The sequence below is a fragment of the Diorhabda sublineata genome, chromosome 1 (assembly GCF_026230105.1).
Source record: "Diorhabda sublineata isolate icDioSubl1.1 chromosome 1, icDioSubl1.1, whole genome shotgun sequence".
NCBI lineage: Eukaryota > Metazoa > Arthropoda > Insecta > Coleoptera > Chrysomelidae > Diorhabda > Diorhabda sublineata.
The window spans coordinates 13,715,652-13,733,079 of record NC_079474.1 but is presented as its reverse complement, the minus strand read 5'-3'; the positions used below and the strand labels follow the sequence as shown (position 1 = coordinate 13,733,079).

At 34.2% G+C, this 17,428-nt stretch overlaps 4 protein-coding genes across 4 annotated transcripts in view; 1 reads left to right on the top strand and 3 right to left on the bottom strand.

Moving 5' to 3' along the window:
* LOC130449307 (flotillin-2) overlaps positions 1 to 17,428 on the top strand; it is a 302,572-nt gene that overhangs the window by 204,418 nt on the left and 80,726 nt on the right. The gene's annotated exons all lie outside the window — the stretch shown is intronic.
* On the bottom strand, positions 1,018 to 6,143 carry LOC130449275 (glucose dehydrogenase [FAD, quinone]-like). Its single transcript, XM_056786994.1, has 4 exons — positions 5,710 to 6,143; positions 4,840 to 5,167; positions 2,383 to 3,265; positions 1,018 to 1,476 (listed from the first exon to the last, which is right to left on the bottom strand). Exons 1-4 carry the CDS (start codon positions 6,001 to 6,003, stop codon positions 1,110 to 1,112), a joined length of 1,872 nt encoding a protein of 623 aa, XP_056642972.1. The 5' UTR covers positions 6,004 to 6,143; the 3' UTR covers positions 1,018 to 1,109.
* On the bottom strand, positions 8,499 to 14,333 carry LOC130449299 (glucose dehydrogenase [FAD, quinone]-like). The gene is made up of 4 exons (XM_056787032.1): positions 14,005 to 14,333; positions 13,618 to 13,945; positions 10,208 to 11,078; positions 8,499 to 9,012 (listed from the first exon to the last, which is right to left on the bottom strand). Exons 1-4 carry the CDS (start codon positions 14,290 to 14,292, stop codon positions 8,658 to 8,660), a joined length of 1,842 nt encoding a protein of 613 aa, XP_056643010.1. The 5' UTR covers positions 14,293 to 14,333; the 3' UTR covers positions 8,499 to 8,657.
* Positions 15,938 to 17,428, bottom strand: part of LOC130450061 (uncharacterized) — a 29,010-nt gene continuing 27,519 nt past the window's right edge. Inside the window, exon 19 of the mRNA XM_056788232.1 lies at positions 15,938 to 16,089. Within this exon, the coding sequence (XP_056644210.1) occupies positions 15,998 to 16,089 (92 nt within the window). The 3' untranslated portion in view covers positions 15,938 to 15,997. The remainder of the gene's footprint in view (positions 16,090 to 17,428) is intronic.

The following is a 17,428-nucleotide window of genomic DNA, read 5'->3' as shown; positions in this document are numbered from 1 at the left end:
ATGTCTTATTGAATTGGTTAGAGGAACCGTTTGGTTGCACCAAAAATATGTGGACAAGCTTCGTCATGGATTAGTACAAAACTCAGCGTTTCTTTTCGGCTGTTTTGAATGACTTATGCAGATTATGGTCAATTTTTTGGAAAGCTATGTTTAATAGGTGAATAAATTGATTTCTTAGTAAACTGTGTCTTGAAATCCTTTGGTAGAATCAGCACTGGAGGAAAAAAGGGAGGTACGTGTTTCAGTATTATATAGCTACATTATCTGATGATATTTTCAATTATTTGACCGCTCAGAAGAGACCTGACAAGCCGACTACAGTCATCGCTTATATCCCTCTTATTGCTATTAAAGTTTAGTACAATGCTGACGAAGGGCTTCCAAAAAGACTTGGTTGTCTCTAATCTCTATTCTTCTTATTCATTTTTAAGATCTCATGATCTGTTAGTTTTTAGAGGTTCCTCTGTATCAGTTCCTGGGAGGTGGACTGCCAGCTATCCATCCATCTCTTTGGTGGTCTTCCGGGTTCTCTTTTCCCTATTGGTTTCCCTTCAAGTACGATGCGTGGCAGTCTACTCTCTTCCATTCTTCTCACGTGAGCGTACCAGTATATTTTTCTTTGTATTCTTGTATCTTACGATATCTTATCAAGATATCGTAAGACAATGTCCATTCGTTTTATAAAAATATGACTTATATATTGATATAAGAGAGCTGCTAATCAAAGAGAGGTAACAATCTGCTGACACGCAAATTTTTTAGACAGTTTTCCAAACAAATTGTTGAAAATAAACAAAAAAATTATTCCGATATAGTGATATGAGGTTATTCTCTAAAGGTTTATTGTCATAATTTTAAAACCCTTCCAAACTAGTTTATGATATTGAAACTTATAGCTCTAATAGCTGCTTGAATATCAGATAATATGATGATCTGATAGTCTAGAGCTTCTAAACGAGTATTAGACCGCGCTGAAGAGATCCAAGAAGACGAAACCAGTCAGCGGTTATACCTTAACTTTGTTAACAAATATAATAACTACGAAATCAATTTTTTATACTTAATTTTATTATAAATCTAATGATCTATAAGTCTTTTTTTCTTCATAATTACAATTCTGTTTTCTGATTCGACCATTGCTCTGTGATCATGACACCAGCTTTATGACCAATCATCATGGACGGAGCATGCGTATTAGCACTAACTATTATCGGCATAATGCTAGCATCGGCTACTCGCAGATTTTTAATACCATGTACTTTCAATTTAGGATCTACCACAGCAGTTTTATCACCAACAGGTCCCATTTTACATGTTCCTGTTGGATGGTAGAGAGTCGTGGTGAGATGTCTCAAAGAGCACTTCCAATAATCGTCCGAACGATATTCATATTTATCACAATCAGGGAGGTTCAGTCTCAATATTTGTGGATCGAATTTGTTCAATGGAGGCGTCTGCATCATTTTTTCCACGAATCTAAAAAAAAAAAATAATTAGTTTTCGTTTTGAAACATCGACGAAAAACAGTATAAATAATAAGAAGACCACGGAATCGCATCACTTCTTAGATAAATTAACAAATCACCACTTTTTCTGCTTAGACCTTTTTGTCGATATCTCCAATAGTAAGAAGAAAGCTGACTGGCTTCTCTATCAGGTCTCTTCAGCCCGTTCTAATACTAATTAGGAAGCTCTAGTCCGAACTGATAATAACATCAGATTGTATGTTTGGATAATGAAATTCATCCGTACTTTTTTTCCAGTGCTGATTTAGCATCGTGCTTCTACCGAAGGATACCAAGACAAAGTCACTAAGGAATCAAATTACTCACCTATTGTAACCATTTCTTTACATAATCTATTCTTTTTGTAACCTCCGATTGCTAGAAATTCGCTACGCGAGTAGTAGGAAATAAGTATGTACTGTAAACAACTGCGCCATTTATGCACTTATCCTCCGACAGTCCTACAGTGGTACCCAGTGAATTTCACTTTTTTTCAACAACGTATACGTAGTTACGAGGATGAGGACGAAGATTTTCAAAACAATCATAATGACAATTCAAATTCATTGACGGTATCTTGATGTAGTCAAGCCGTTAAATCTGTTCAGTATCTACAGCTTTACTCCTTACTCGACACACATGAGGACCAGAGCTTTATGGGCAAATTACATATTTTACATTGTTGGGGTACTTTTCCTTCAATTTCCGAACCCCTCATACGCTACTCTTGTTTGAATATTTAACCTCAATATTTTGGTAATACATTTATGATTTGATATGAAGTTGTTTTTTGTTTATAGCACTTTGGAGGTTAATAAAACTGACCCGCGTATTTTGTATTAAGAATAACCGATTAGGAAACTACAAAATTTTTTACCTGATACTTTCAAGTAGAACTTGCAGATCATCATCCTCTGCATCGGTGAAGTATCCCGATTCAATAAGAGGTTTATCTTCGGGATTGCTGCTCTTCAATGTTAATCTTCCCTTAGATTTGGGGTTCATAAGCGTATTACCTACAATTACACTAGGACGACGTTTGATATACTCCATACTATCTGCTACAATTTCCGGTTTAACACCCGCAGACTTCAAGAACTGTTCCAGGTAGTGTTGATGGTTCAATGGATAGAAGAAATAGTGATTCTGAATGTTAGGATAATGGGAATCGTTTCTCGTATTAAAGAAATTCCAGAAGTTCATTATACCAGACGTAGCCAAGAATCCCTTTTGATACATAAAGTATTGATATAGTTGATCTTGGAAAGTTTCTGCTTTACAACATTCTGGAGAGAATGTTACGAGCGTTCCTATATTGATCATATGATCTTCTAAATTGTAACCAACAGGAGCATCTTTTAATACCTTTATATTTAAACTTTCCAAATGCTCCTTGGGTCCTATACCTGATAACATGAGAATTTGTGGGGAATTGATGGAACCAGCGGATAGGATAACCTCCTTCTTAGCCTTCAATTTCAATATCTTTCCTCCGATTTTAACCTCGACGCCGGTCGCTGTTTTAGTGGAAGGATCTATTAATATTTTGTTAACGAAAGAATGTAGAGAAGTGAATAGATTTGGACGTTCTTTAACTTTTCCCAAAAATGCTTTAGCTGCATTATATCTCACTCCGTCTTTGTTACATTGATATGCTTCTAACGTTCCCATAGGATAAGCTGGTTCTTCTTCTTGTAAACTGGAATATCCCATATTTTCGAAAGCTTCTCGCATCGCTTTCACAAGCATTTCTCCTAAAACTGTGAAAAAATGTGAAAAATAAAACTTTGATCAGGAAATAAATTCAAAAAGTAATGTTAACAATGTGATATTACGAAACTGTAGATTTTAAATTGAGCTAAGTTCAAATATAACGTAGAAGTCAATTTAGTCGATTTAAGACAAAAATTAATGAAAATCAACCACTAGTGGACAATAACATAAACGAATTCAATATTTTGAGTTATTCTAAGGCCTCCCCAAATGCCTCTCAACAAGAAACAACTGAATTAATATGTAATAATCAGAACAGATAGACAAAGGCAGCAAACACCATTAAAAACAAAGAGGAGTATTAGGAAGGGAAAAAATAGAACAAATAGGGAAGATGGGTACAGGAAGAGAAAAAGCTCTGGAGAAAGATGATAAGGGAGAAAAAACTCTGTGGGAAGATGGCAGGGGAGAAAAAACTCTGGAGAAAGATGGCAAAGAAGCAAAAACTCTGGGGAAGAGGGCAAGGGAGAAAAAACTCTGGAGGAAGATGGCAAGGGAGAAAAAACTCTGAGGGAAGATGACAAGGGAGTAAAAACTCTGGAGGAAGATGGCAAGGGAGAAAAAACTATAAAAAAAATGAATAGAAAGGGATCATAATAAGTTGCCCTTGGTTTATATATAAAAGACTTTAGATCTTATTTTGAGTTAAAGATAGTGTTAAATTTCTCTTTCTAATCCAGCATTTCGTCTTCTAGTCTACAAATCCTATATCATCATCAATCTATTTGTGTTAGATCCCACTCTATCACTTGTTCAATCCGGTTTTTACTTTTATATATCGCATTAGGTGTTTTTATCGTTCTTGATTGATAGTTTTTTATCTCTTTTCTGTGTTGTAGTTTCATCTTCTTCTCTAGAATTCTATTGAGTATCAGAGTATTGATATTCCAATTCTCATTCTCCTTTTATCTATTTTTTCCATTCCTGCCAATCCTTTGCTACATCATTCATCTACTGTATTGTTTTCTTTTGTCTTCTCTCTTCCTAGTATCCAGTTTTCTTCGGTCTTCTCTATTTATTTTATTATATCTGCTTGCTTCTGTTATTTTTATTATTAGGCTTTGTAGTGTTCATGTCTTTATGTGCTTGTATTGGTTCCTGTTTGAGCTTTACTTTATTTACATCTTTTCAAATCCTATCCACGTGATTACAGTTATTATTACATCCTTTTTAGGACGTTTTTGATTTTGAGAAAGAAAAAGAAGTCGTAGGATGATAGATCCGCCGAATAGGGTGGCTGTGCTAATACTGGAATCTTTCTGGAAGCTGAAAACAGCAGCACTCGATTGTTCGCGATATCTGACCGCACCCTGATGATCATTTTTCGAAGTCTATCAAGTACTTAGGTGGTCTGTTCAAAAGGAAGGAACTTTTGGACTATTTCGCGACTGTCAAAGAAGTAAACCTCGTATATTGGACATCTAATAGTCCTGTATCTTTTTAAATATTGATCTTAGAACTTTGAGAGGTCATATGACAGAGATTGAAGGAAGAGGATTTAGATAACTATTCGAAAAAATGCCGTTTTGTCGTTGAACAAAAAAATTATCTGATACGGTACCTATACTAATTTTAGATAACATCATATAACCATTCCTTCCGTACTGGTCGCTGGCGTTGGGATCCTGTACATTTTCAATTTTTTTGAAATAATGTCTGACGGTTTCCCAGTCCCAACCGGTATTTCCAAGCTGCGCCCATTGGTCGTAATCTTTCTTGTATCCTTTTATGTATAACATAGCATTAAATACGCTAGTACCTCCGAAAACTTTTCCCCTAGGCCAACTACATTGACCGTTTTTGAAACCCAAACAAGATTTTGTCGTAGGTTCAGTTTTGTATTGCCAATCTTCGTCAGTGCCGTGAAGGAAAAACATCAGACCTGGAATCTGTACAAATATATTATTTAAACGTCCTATTCATCCTAAAATTAAATTTCAAATTTTCAAAATAAAAACTTAAATATTCACTATGAAAAACGAGAGAATCTATCTTTGATAATATAACATTTAAAGCAAGAAATTTAATCATCTGTCACTTGATTGATGCGCTGAACATTGGTTAGGTTCATAGGTTCGTTCCAACCCATCAAAAAACCGTCCTTAACACTGTACACCGATCTATTAGACGTAATTTACTCCAACCATACCATGCCCAAAAAATATGATTACCTCAAGCGACTGGATTTATTTTACGTCAAGACACTCACTTTTAAAAGAAAATTCTAAGGCCCCGCGTTATCAATCATAACATAAATATCAGTATAAAGTTATTTACTTTTATTCTATTTCCTATTGTGTTGATGAGTTCTTATTCTATTTTATAAGTATTGAGATGTATGTCCTATATAAAAACGAATATTACTCCTTTTTTGGCGATTCAAATTTGAGTTTAATGAAATATTTCTATAATATTTTATAATTCTACTTACATCGCTGAGAGCGGAAGGATATCCTCCAGCTTCCAAAACCAGGACTTTCCAATTCTTGTTCTCGCTCAATTTATTGGATACAACGGACCCTGCGGATCCTGATCCTATGACTATGAAATCGAATTCGTCGCCATCTCTAAGTTTCGGAGCGTAATCATCGTTGTACAATTCTCTAGCACCAAGTTTACATTTTGATCCGAACAAACTGTTTATTAAAGTAATAAATAAGTAACTGCTTAAACCTTGTAGGTTTCCAGGACAGGTGTCCACCATAGAGGCACCGACATCCATCATTTTGTATTATTCGAAAATCACTGGTACTAGTACTTTACTTATAAAGTAGTTTCCCTAATTGCAACTGACTTTCATAATTAATTCGAATTCATATACAAAATCGACGTATTTATATATGTTTTGTTGAAATTTCGAATCTGCCCTTATCATATTTATACTTGGGTAGCAATTTATTGCGAAAACAATTTTAGTACAGTTCTTGATGTTTTTCATAATCCTATATACGGTGTCACACTTTATTTCTCGTGGTTATACAACAATTTCACATGTTCTTTTCGAAAAAATTTTATCTTTATAATTAATTTTTAATTAATAACTCTTGTACAAGAATTGTTATTAATTGTTTAATTTTTTTTTTTTTTTTGATTTTAACTAAAACGAAATAATAAAAATTATTGTTCAATCCGTTATATTTGGATGGACATGAGAAAGCTGTGCGTGCAAGATAAGTGCGTCGTGAAGATGTTTCCATCGAGTGTTTAACAGAAATAAAGCGGCGTTTCGTTAGAATGGATGATAACTTTACACCTGAAACAAAAAAATAATCAAAACAACCGACTGAGAAGGAAAGACCTGGTTCCAAAGAAGGCAAAGATCGTTCCATCTGCAGACAAGCCATGGAGTCGATGTTTCGGCATGCTCTTGGGATAATTTTCATTGACTACCTTGAAAATAGAAAAAATATTAACAATGAGCTTTATGCGAACATATTGCAATATTTGGCCGAGGAAATCAACCATTTGGCTAAGAAGAAAATGTTGTTTCATCAATACAATACACCAGATCACACATCCGTTATTGGAATGGGCAAAATTGATTGATTAAAGTTGAAATTGCTACATCATGCACCCTATTCGCTAGATTTAGCCCTCTGGGATTATTTTCTGTTCACAGATGGTTCGGAGGTCAAAGATTTTCCAACAATGAAGAGGTGATTTTGACAGTAGATGGCTATTTTGGGGAGCCTCACGATTTTTACATACATAGTAAAAAAAAATTCTAATTTATTATTTTCTATATAATATTTTTGAAGTAAAATTCGCATAGATTTATTAAATAGTATAGTCATTCCATTGACGTCGAAAATAATTCGAAAATGATTTAATTCGCATTTTGTTCAAAATGAACGTGATAATGATAACCTCAAGTCTAGTTTTGATTTCATCATGTATTACCATTATGTAACGGATAACCCAAGTGTTAACATAATTAATTTCATCTAATTTGGACCTTAAATAAACTAGGGCCACGTTCAATTTTAGTGTATTGATGATATACAGTGACCTTGAACGGTGATTTATCATTAAAAGTTGAAAGTTTCGCAAGTCAAAAGGTTTTGATACGATTCCTATAAAAAATGTTGAATTTCGAGATAGCAATGACACCTTACAACATCAATATTGAGATTTGTCTCGTTTTTTCTCAGTATATTTACGAAAAAATTAAAATCATCATTTTTATCAAGCTACAGACCAAAACAGATGTTAACTTGTATTAAATATTCAATTTTAAACTGGACTAGCACAGCACCGGCAAGTAATAGACATTACTCGCGAATAGAACACTGTAGTTTATCTACAACTATCAAAAAACAACGTACGGAGCGGCTCAAATATGATAGAATTATTTATATATTAAAAAAATCTAATGGCAGTCCATCCAACAAGAATTGAGTCTGTTGAAGCTGTTGAAGTAAAAACGGCACGCGTCCTGAAGGAACTGACAGAAAAAGGCTTTCTGTACCGTACCATGAAACTCCTACCTCTGTTTTAAGTTTAAATCTGCATTGAAAGTAACAAAAATTGAGTCTGTTGAAGCTGTTAAAGTAAAAACGGCACGCGTGCTGAAGGAACTGACAGAAAAAGGCTTTCTGTACCGTACCATGAGACTCCTACCTCTGTTTTAAGTTTAAATCTGCATTGAAAGTAACAAGAATTGAGTCTGTTGAAGCTGTTAAAGTAAAAACGGCACGCGTCCTGAAGGAACTGACAGAAAAAGGTTTCCTGTACTGTACAATGAGAGTTCTACCCTTTTTTAAGGTTAAATTTGCATTGAAAGTAACAAAAATTGAGTCTGTTGAATCTGCGAATGTAAAAACGGCACACGTCCTTAAGGAATTGACAGAAAAAGGCTTTCTGTACCGTACCATGAGACTCCTACCTCTGTTTTAAGTTTAAATCTGCATTGAAAGTAACAAAAATTGAGTCTGTTGAAGCTGTTAAAATAAAAACGGCACGCGTCCTGAAGGAACTGACAGAAAAAGGCTTTCTGTACTGTACCATGAGACTTCTACCTCGTTTTTAAGGTTAAATCCGCATTGAAAGTAACAAGAATTGAGTCTGTTGAAGCTGTGAAAGTAAAAACGGCACGCATCCTGAAGTAACTGACAGAAAAAGGCTTTCTGTACTGTTTCGAACAGTGGATTATTAGAATGGAGCGATGTAGAAGTGGAAAAGGGGTATATATTGAAGGTAATAAGAAATAAATATAAATAATACCTAAATAAAATATATAATATCACCAGTCTCGTTATTTAATAGCCAAACCTCTTCTCTATTGATCGATATATCAGTTAAAATTTAAGGCAAACAAAGTGAAATAAAATAAAATTTTATCTACTACTAAATTATATTTCGTGTTTTCTAAAATTCGCATTATTCATTGGACCATTCATCACTTATCATTACACCAGCTTTGTGACCGATCATCATGGTCGGAGCATGCGTATTACCGCTAACAATCTTCGGCATTATGCTAGCATCTACCACTCTCAATCTATGTATTCCGTGCACTTTCAGTTTTGAATCGACTACTGCGGTAGGATCGCCTTCCGGACCCATTTTACAAGTACCTACAGGATGGAAGCAAGACGTACCGAGGTATCTCAAAGTACATTTCCAAAAGTTGTCCGATCTAAATACGTATTGATGGCAAGCGGGAAGATGAAGTTTTTCTATCTTAGGATTGTACTTTTGAAGAATGGGACTATCCAGAACGTTCTCCATAAATCTGTGAAAACATTTATAAATTTCTATATAGAGTGTAAATAAACATTGTGAATTTGTTGGTGTCGCAATAGTTTAATGCTAATCAAAAGCTCTATCGTATGAAAAATTAAAAAGAATGTTTGTAGTACACTATACACAGATGGCAAGTGCACACAATACAAAAAATTCGGGAAAACAAATACCGAATGCAAATCTATACACCAGATATAGCTCCTGTAGATCTTCTACAACCTTGCTGGTTTATCCAGGTGGAGATATAACTGCTCTTAAGCGACACGGAGGCTGGAAGAGCCTATCGATAGCAGAAGGCTAAGTGGATAATTCTATGACAAATAAAATCAATATGAGTGTCAATTTAAAGAGATTTTAAAATAAAATTCCATCACTCGGAAGTTCTAACCTCATTTCTTTCTTGGTACTGAACAATAGTGGACGTAGATCCAACCGACAGACGTGGTGGACGCGGTGGTAGCCGAGGAAGTACAAGAGGTCGTGGACGCGGACGTGGCCGTGAAAATAAAGAATGAGAATCAATCACTAAATCGAAGAAATCCACTTGTTTTCGTCGCCTATTAAGGCCTTCGCGTGTTCAAGCTCAACAAGAGCTCAGAGAAACGCAAAGAGAGACAGTCAGAGGAAAGACTTAAGACAGCTAACCTTGAGCCAAGAATGCCAGCTACTGTCCTCTAATTAACCTCAGCCCACCGAGCAGCTCATCCACGATTTGCCAGAAAACACGTTAATTGAACTGACGAGCAACGGGGCTCCGTTCTTTGCTCAGTTGAAAGCATTGTAGCGATAGAAGAGGACGAGTCTACAGGAGACCTAAAGAAATATTGTTGCATTTTTACATAAAAGGCTTTTAGAGGAGGTTCCTGGATGGTTTGGGCGAGCATTTCAATGGAAGTAAAAACCGAGACGGTTTTTATTGAAACTAGTGGTGGATTAACCGATACTGAGAGAAATTTTAGGGGACCGTACCTAAATCCTATCGAGCATTTAAAGGATAAACTTAAAATAAAAGCTTGGGCTAGAAATCCTGCATCAACCAAGAAATCGGACCTCAAAACTGAACAATGAGCTTCGAAATGCTAAAATCAGGAAAAGAAGAGAAGCTACAAATTTGTTGCTAGAGACTTTTGACCGCGAGCTTCCCACTTAAGTCACGGGTCGAGCTATATAATCATTTCAAATACCTTATACTTTCCAGCATCACTTCCAAATCTTCCCCTTCAGTTAAATACCCGGAATGGATGATGGGTTTATCTTCGGGGTTTTTACTCCTTAAAAGAATCTTCCCCGTAGATTTCGGATTCAATAACGTAGCAGAAATGGATAAACCGGGTGTATTGTTGGAAACATCCAACAGACTCTGTAGAATTTCATCTTTAACACCCATAGCGTTCATCAATGAGTTTGTAGGAAATTTATCGTTGGCAGGATGGAAAATAAAATGATGTTGTACGTTGGGATATTCAGAATCGTTTTTCGTGTTTATAAAAGCCCAAATATTAGTCGTACCGACAGTTGCTAGAGTACCTTGTTGATACAAGAAGTATTGGGAAAGTAAATCCATTGTGTTTTCCGCTATACCTCCATCGGGATTAAACGTTATAAAGAAACCCATATTGAGGAAATGATCTTGTAGATTAGCTCCAACTGGAAGATCTTGGATCACCTCTATATCCAATCTTTCTAAAACGTGTCTAGGTCCTATCCCAGATAACATTAATAATTGAGGTGAATTTATCGTTCCGGCAGAAACTATAACTTCTTTTTTCGATTTAACTGTCAATATCTTGTCTTCAATACGAATTTGTACTCCCGTTGCTGTTTTAGTTTCTGGATCGATTATTATTTTTTCTACCAATGAATGTAGGGTGGTATAAAGATTAGGTCTGTTTTTAACCGTTCCTAAAAAAGCTTTTCCTGTATTGTATCTCATACCGTTTTTTATACAAACGAACGTTTCTAAGGTTCCTAGAGGATTTGTCGGGTTTTCTTCTTGTAGTATGGGAAAACCTTGTTCTTTTAACGTTTCCCTTATAGCATTCATCACTGGAAGACCTAAAAATATAGTTTTTCCACGTTCATGCAATAAACATAAACTTTTTTTAAATATATTTAGTGAAAAGTGTGTATCTTTATAGCACTAGTGCAGTATCTGTCATCTGTCATTACTACAGAGGTTTGCTATCAAGACAAACATAAACATTCAAATGTATTTAGTCCTTTTTCTTTGAAATTATAATACGTTTCGAAGAATTGCGGATTTTATTTTATTATCAATCATAGAAAATGCTTTTTTCTTCTAAAATTCCATATGATTACAATTTATAAACAAAAACGTAACTGACTCAAACGTACGCGATCACGACTACTATGATTTGGATAATGCAGTTTTAGAAATATCAGTCAAAAAAAAATTTTTTCGCGAAAGTAGAAAAAATATTGTATGTAACTCGTGCAAAAAGTATTTATTTGACTCGACGTGTTATCAAACTCGGTCTAACGGCTTTGTTAGACAAATTCGCGTGCAATAAACACTTACTTTTTGCACTTGTTGCATAAATAACTATTAACGATGAAATATTTTTAATGAAATGTTAATTAAATCAATCGATATTATTTTACACAATAATTGTTATTATTGGATCATTCCAAAATGATAAATATTGCTAATAAACTGATTAATTGTTGTCATAATACTCTTAATAACTCGTAATAAATTGTACAGTCTTGTAAACATACAGTGTGATTAGCTATCACGCAATAAGTCTAATTTGTAATTTTTTTGATTGTTGTAATTTCAAATAATCCATGATTTCTATCTATAACTATATAATTTAACTATTACTATGATTTCGTTTGAACACAAAATATAAATTGATTACAATTTATCGACAACAAATTATAGTATACGAGGGTTATCTGATAAATTAGTCATTACTCATCGTTACAAGTATTTACGCATATTTCTTATTAAAATTTCAACAATTTTTGGCGATTAATTTCTGTTTGGGGATCGTATAAGTGAAAAGTTTCGAAAATGTGTAAGCTGTGCTGCATTTTCCCACTGAGTAATACCTTGGTTTATTTGTTAATTTTATACAGTTTTGAGAAAGAAGATCCATCATTTGTTTCATACAAATAAAATATATTTCTTCTTTGTTTTCTCATTTCCTTCAAAGTCCTCAGGTAATCTGTTTACCTTACGCCCCTGTCTATCAAAATAGACTTTCTGAATGCTATTTCCAGCCAAAGCATGTTTGTATTAAAAGTTTCCTTAGTGTGCTTTGACTTATAATTCTTATCATCTCGAATTGTTTAAGAACTTTGTCTATTTTCGGAAATTCTCTCCGACAATAGAGATAGACATTTAAAATAATAAAAATTTCCGGAAAACCAAATATTGGTGGAAAGCTGGCGTTTACTATTACAAATAAAGTTTCAAAAATCCCTATCGATCCTATTTGTGCTACATTCGAGGTCAAAAAACAAAATTTGAGGTTTTTTAAATTTTTCTCGAAAACGGTAAGTTTTATCAAAAAAAACCTCATACCAAAATTGTACATATTGAAATTCTCTATAAAAATGGTTTGTATGATTTTTTTCCTAAGAGTTACCATTTCTGAGATATCGCGATTCAAAGAGTCACATTATACTTGATAAGCCACCTGTGAGGTAACGTTTTTATACTATGGTCAATATGACAATTTTAGAATAATTTAAGGTAACAAAACCTGTCAAATTCTAGATTTTACCTTATTATTAATATTGTTTTGATTTCTTTAGATATTTTAATCAGATTCATACTCTTAAAAGTCTATTTCAACAGTCGTGTCTTCTTCGATTTCTTCTTCTTCCTCTTCGTCTTGCTGGATGTTCATAAATTGTTGAAATGTAGCTGAGTCATTGATCTCTTTATTAAAATCACAGGAATCTTTTTCTATTGTACTCAACTAGACTTTTGAGCAAGACTTACCTTGTCAATTGGTACACGCTGGAGAACAAAGCAACCAGACTTTTTTACAGCCACATTTGGCACTACAACTTTTTTGTAATTGCAAAAATAGTATCGGGGAATTTTTCTGGAGCAAGTGGGATCAAAGTTCCAGAGTATTATCTATCAATTTTCAACCTGAGTCTTCTGAATTCAGTTTATTGCCTAGCCATGTTTGAACTTGATAGAAATGCTAAATAGCAGATGCCGATGTTGGAGGAAGACATGATAGTTGCACTCATTTGTTGTTTCGCGTATTTTTTTACAAAAGTTAAGTAACGGTATTTATCAATGCAAGTTAGGGACTGATCGCGATATCTCCGAAATCGTGAGTCTTGAGAAATATCATAAGGACCATTTTTGTAGAGAATTTTAAGATCTACAACTTTGGTTTTAGGTTTTTTTTTATAAAACTTACCGTTTTCGAGAAAAATTCAAAAATTTTGACTCCGAATAACTTTTGTAGCACATAAACCCGAGCCAATATTTGGCGGCTTTTCGGGAATTTTTATTATTTGACCACTATTTGCACAACAAATTTGGTTCGAGTAAGTTTGAGTGTTGATTAAAGACTAAAACTGATATTATAAAAGAATCATTTACCCATACTATATTTAGTCAGTGTCATAAATCCCTCCCGTCCATATTTGCTGCTAACATTTGGATGCTGTACATTTTCCAGTTGTTTGAAATGATGTTGTACGATGTCCCATCCCCATCCTACATTACCCATTTGTTCCCATCGATCGTAATCTCTCTTATTTCCTTTTATGTACAACATGACATTGAGAACGCTGCTACCTCCTAGTGCTTTACCTCTCGGCCATCTGCATTGTTCGTTTTTAAAACCGAAACAAGAAGTTTCGGAAGGTTCAGTTTTATACTGCCAGTCTTCATCAGTACCTTGAAGTGTGAACAAAAGGGCAGGTATCTACGATAGGATAGACAGAGTTTTTGCTGTTTTTTATTTCAAACTTTCAAAATACTTACATCACTAGTAGCAGATGGATATCCTCCAGCTTCTATAACAAGAATTTTCCAATTTGGATTCTCGCTTAGTTTGTTAGCTACCACAGATCCTCCCGAACCAGAACCGATTACTATAAAATCAAATTCGTCCCCGTCTTGTAAATATGAAGCGTAATTTTCATTGTACTGTTGGATAGAGCCTAATTTACATTTAGAATCGACGAAATTAGTAATCAAAGCTAAAAATAAATATCTCGACACACCCTGTAGATTTCCCGGACATGTGTCGTTTAAATTTGCTAAATCCATTTACGATATTTGAAATTGTTTGGATAAATTCGAAAAGGAGTAAGAAATTTATTTAATTTTTCATTATTATAAGTATTATGACAATTATAGAGGGGGATTACATTTTTTTAATAATAGTTATTATTATATTACGTTGTTAATTAGATACAGCGTCGCACTATTCAAAAATAAACAGTATAAGAGACGCCCCACTGCGAATTCAACTTTTCCAGGTCCGCATTATAACATTTTATTTTTAAAATCAGTGGATCACTTAAAAGTATAGATAAACAACAAATAATATTGAGAAAATTATGTATTATCCATTTGATTTTTTCCCATAATCATCAGATAAGTACTTTTAGTAGGGTTTACATTTCACAGTCAGGTCAAATTATTCTTGAATAAAAGTTTTGGGAACAATAAAATAGTGACAACCATGGCTTCAAGATCAACCCTTTGCAGTAATGTAAACGAATATTGAAGGAAACCTTTTAGGGATTCAATTATATACGCGTTTGTCTTTGCAATCACCCTAGTCCATTTAGGGTTGTGTAGAGGTTAGTATAAGCTCAAGTTTGTGAGGTCACCATAACAGTGTCAATCAATTATTTGTAGCAAACTTAATTGTCTACAACTTCAGTTATAAAGGGTTATAAAGGGTATTTTTTCAATTTCAGAACAGAAAGTAATAAATTGTAACGCAATGTAACAACACTTGTCAGCTAATAAGCATAATATTGGTTATAGTTTTCTTTTTGTCTATATTATCTACATACATCTTTATGCTTCCTTGGAAGCACGTTCCTCGAAGAAGCGAGCAAATCAAAAGGATCATATTGAAATGAATTCAAATTTTGAATGCGTTTGAATTTTTAATGCTTGCGAACTTTTGATCAGCATTAAGTAAACGTGGCACCTTTGTTTTGATAACGAATGGAATTAGTTTGGAGGCTTACATGGACCTAATTCTGCTTTGAATCGACCGCAGCCTCATGTAATACCATAAGTTCTTTTTATAGCGAACGTAGTAGCAAAAGGAGTACCAAAATTAGATAGCCATACTTTAGATTGGCCAACGCGAACTCCTGATCTCAACCCGATCTTTTATGTAATAATTTGACTTAGAAAGTTAGAGCTTGTCAGAGTTCTCCTAGGTATTTAGTTAACGCCTACATGACTAAAAATTAAAATTCCTTCTAATGTGAACCAAGGTTGGTGATCTGGTAAGTTATGCGGTACATCGCGGGTTCCTAAGGCTCCTTCAACACTTTTGCATATATTTTCTTTCTAAGCTGCTAGCGCCATTAGAGATCTAAGCTCCAATTACTACAGATGGTTTTGATCAAGAAAGTTGATTCAGAAAGTGATAAATCGATTGGATTTGTACTACTTATACTCTTCATCAGGGAGAATCGATGAAAATGTTAATAGATTTCGATTTCTTGTTAGACCAAATACACATTGCCTCAAAAATGCGTTTTATAATAAACATGTGTCTTCTATATGCCTTTTTATTCTCCTGACTAGAGGTCTTGTGACTTTTCTTTTAACCGAGGGTGAATAAACCGATCAACTAGAGACTATCTCAATAATGGGGTTCCAGCACTTTACGAGAAGACTGCGTACATTAAGAAGGTTAATAATTAATAAAAAAAAATAACAATTTGTTTCAAAAATTCTTTATTAAAATTAGTATTATCATAGTAATGAGTAGATATAAGATTTACCAATAATCGGGATCTTCTCTAGTTGGTACTTGCTTAAGCACTGCCTTAACCACTGGTTTTGCTTGGTCACTTTTCGATCCCAAAATGTCTACAAAACAAATTTCAGTAATCGATTTCTTTTAATAGCTACCGAAATTTTTGTTTTAAAATAAGAGTTAAAAATTGCAAGTACCGGCTTATTTGTTCATTATTCTTTAACTGTGAATTCTTTTTTTGGCGTTTATGATTGTAGTTTAGTCCCCGTTAACCCTAGGAAACGCAAGAACTTGTTGTGATTTATACTTTTTGACCAAAGACAAATTTCTATGAAGAATAGGAGAGAGCTTTATAGAGTTATGAGTCAAACTTTGATACTTTTGACTGCAAGTAAAGAGTGTCAAAGAAGAATAGACGTTAGATCCACTTGTAATCCCGACTATAAAACTCGGCGAAGGCTCGGTGATTTGGATATGTTTTATAGAAAGAACGACTGATGTTTATGATTGTAGTTTAGTCCCCGTTAACCCTAGGAAACGCAAGAACTTGATGTGATTTATACTTTTTGAACCAAGACAACTTTCTATGAAGAATAGGAGAGAGCTTTATAGAGTTATGAGTCAAACTTTGATATTTTTGACTCCAAGAAAAGAGTGTTAAAGTAAAATAGACGTTAAATCCACTTGTAATCCCGAGTATAAAATTCGGCGAAGGCTCGGTGATTTGGATATGTTTTATAGAAAGATCGACTGATGTTTATGATTGTAGTTTAGTCACCGTTAGCCCTAGGAAACGCAACAACTTGTTGTGATTTATACTTTTTGACACAAGACAAATTTCTATGAAGAATAGGAGAGAGCTTTATAGAGTTATGAGTCAAACTTTGATACTTTTGACTCCAAGAAAAGAGTGTCAAAGAAGAATAGACGTTAGATCCACTTGTAATCCCGACTATAAAACTCGGCGAAGGCTCGGTGATTTGGATATGTTTTATAGAAAGATCGACTGATGTTTATGATTGTAGTTTAGTCACCGTTAACCCTAGGAAACTCAAGAAATTGTTGTGATTTATACTTTTTGACACAAGACAAATTTCTATGAAGAATAGGAGAGAGCTTTATAGAGTTATGAGTCAAACTTTGATACTTTTGACTCCAAGAAAAGAGTGTCAAAGAAGAATAGACGTTAGATCCACTTGTAATCCCGACTATAAAACTCGGCGAAGGCTCGGTGATTTGGATATGTTTTATAGAAAGATCGACTGATGTTTATGATTGTAGTTTAGTCACCGTTAGCCCTAGGAAACGCAACAACTTGTTGTGATTTATACTTTTTGACACAAGACAAATTTCTATGAAGAATAGGAGAGAGCTTTATAGAGTTATGAGTCAAACTTTGATACTTTTGACTCCAAGAAAAGAGTGTCAAAGAAGAATAGACGTTAGATCCAC

What these genes read in the sequence shown, in the direction of transcription:
- LOC130449275 (XM_056786994.1), bottom strand. Translation starts at nt 6,003, where the DNA reads ATGATGGATGTCGGTGCCTCTATGGTGGACACCTGTCCTGGAAACCTA. An exon ending in ATCCTTCCGCTCTCAGCGAT is followed by an intron (nt 5,168 to 5,709) that starts GTAAGTAGAATT and finishes ATATTTGTACAG; the next exon opens with ATTCCAGGTCTGATGTTTTT. An exon ending in GTTCTACTTGAAAGTATCAG is followed by an intron (nt 1,477 to 2,382) that starts GTAAAAAATTTT and finishes TTTTTTTTTTAG; the next exon opens with ATTCGTGGAAAAAATGATGC.
- LOC130449299 (XM_056787032.1), bottom strand. Translation starts at nt 14,292, where the DNA reads ATGGATTTAGCAAATTTAAACGACACATGTCCGGGAAATCTACAGGGT. An exon ending in ATCCATCTGCTACTAGTGAT is followed by an intron (nt 13,946 to 14,004) that starts GTAAGTATTTTG and finishes ATCCTATCGTAG; the next exon opens with ATACCTGCCCTTTTGTTCAC. An exon ending in ACTGACTAAATATAGTATGG is followed by an intron (nt 11,079 to 13,617) that starts GTAAATGATTCT and finishes CTATATTTTTAG; the next exon opens with GTCTTCCAGTGATGAATGCT.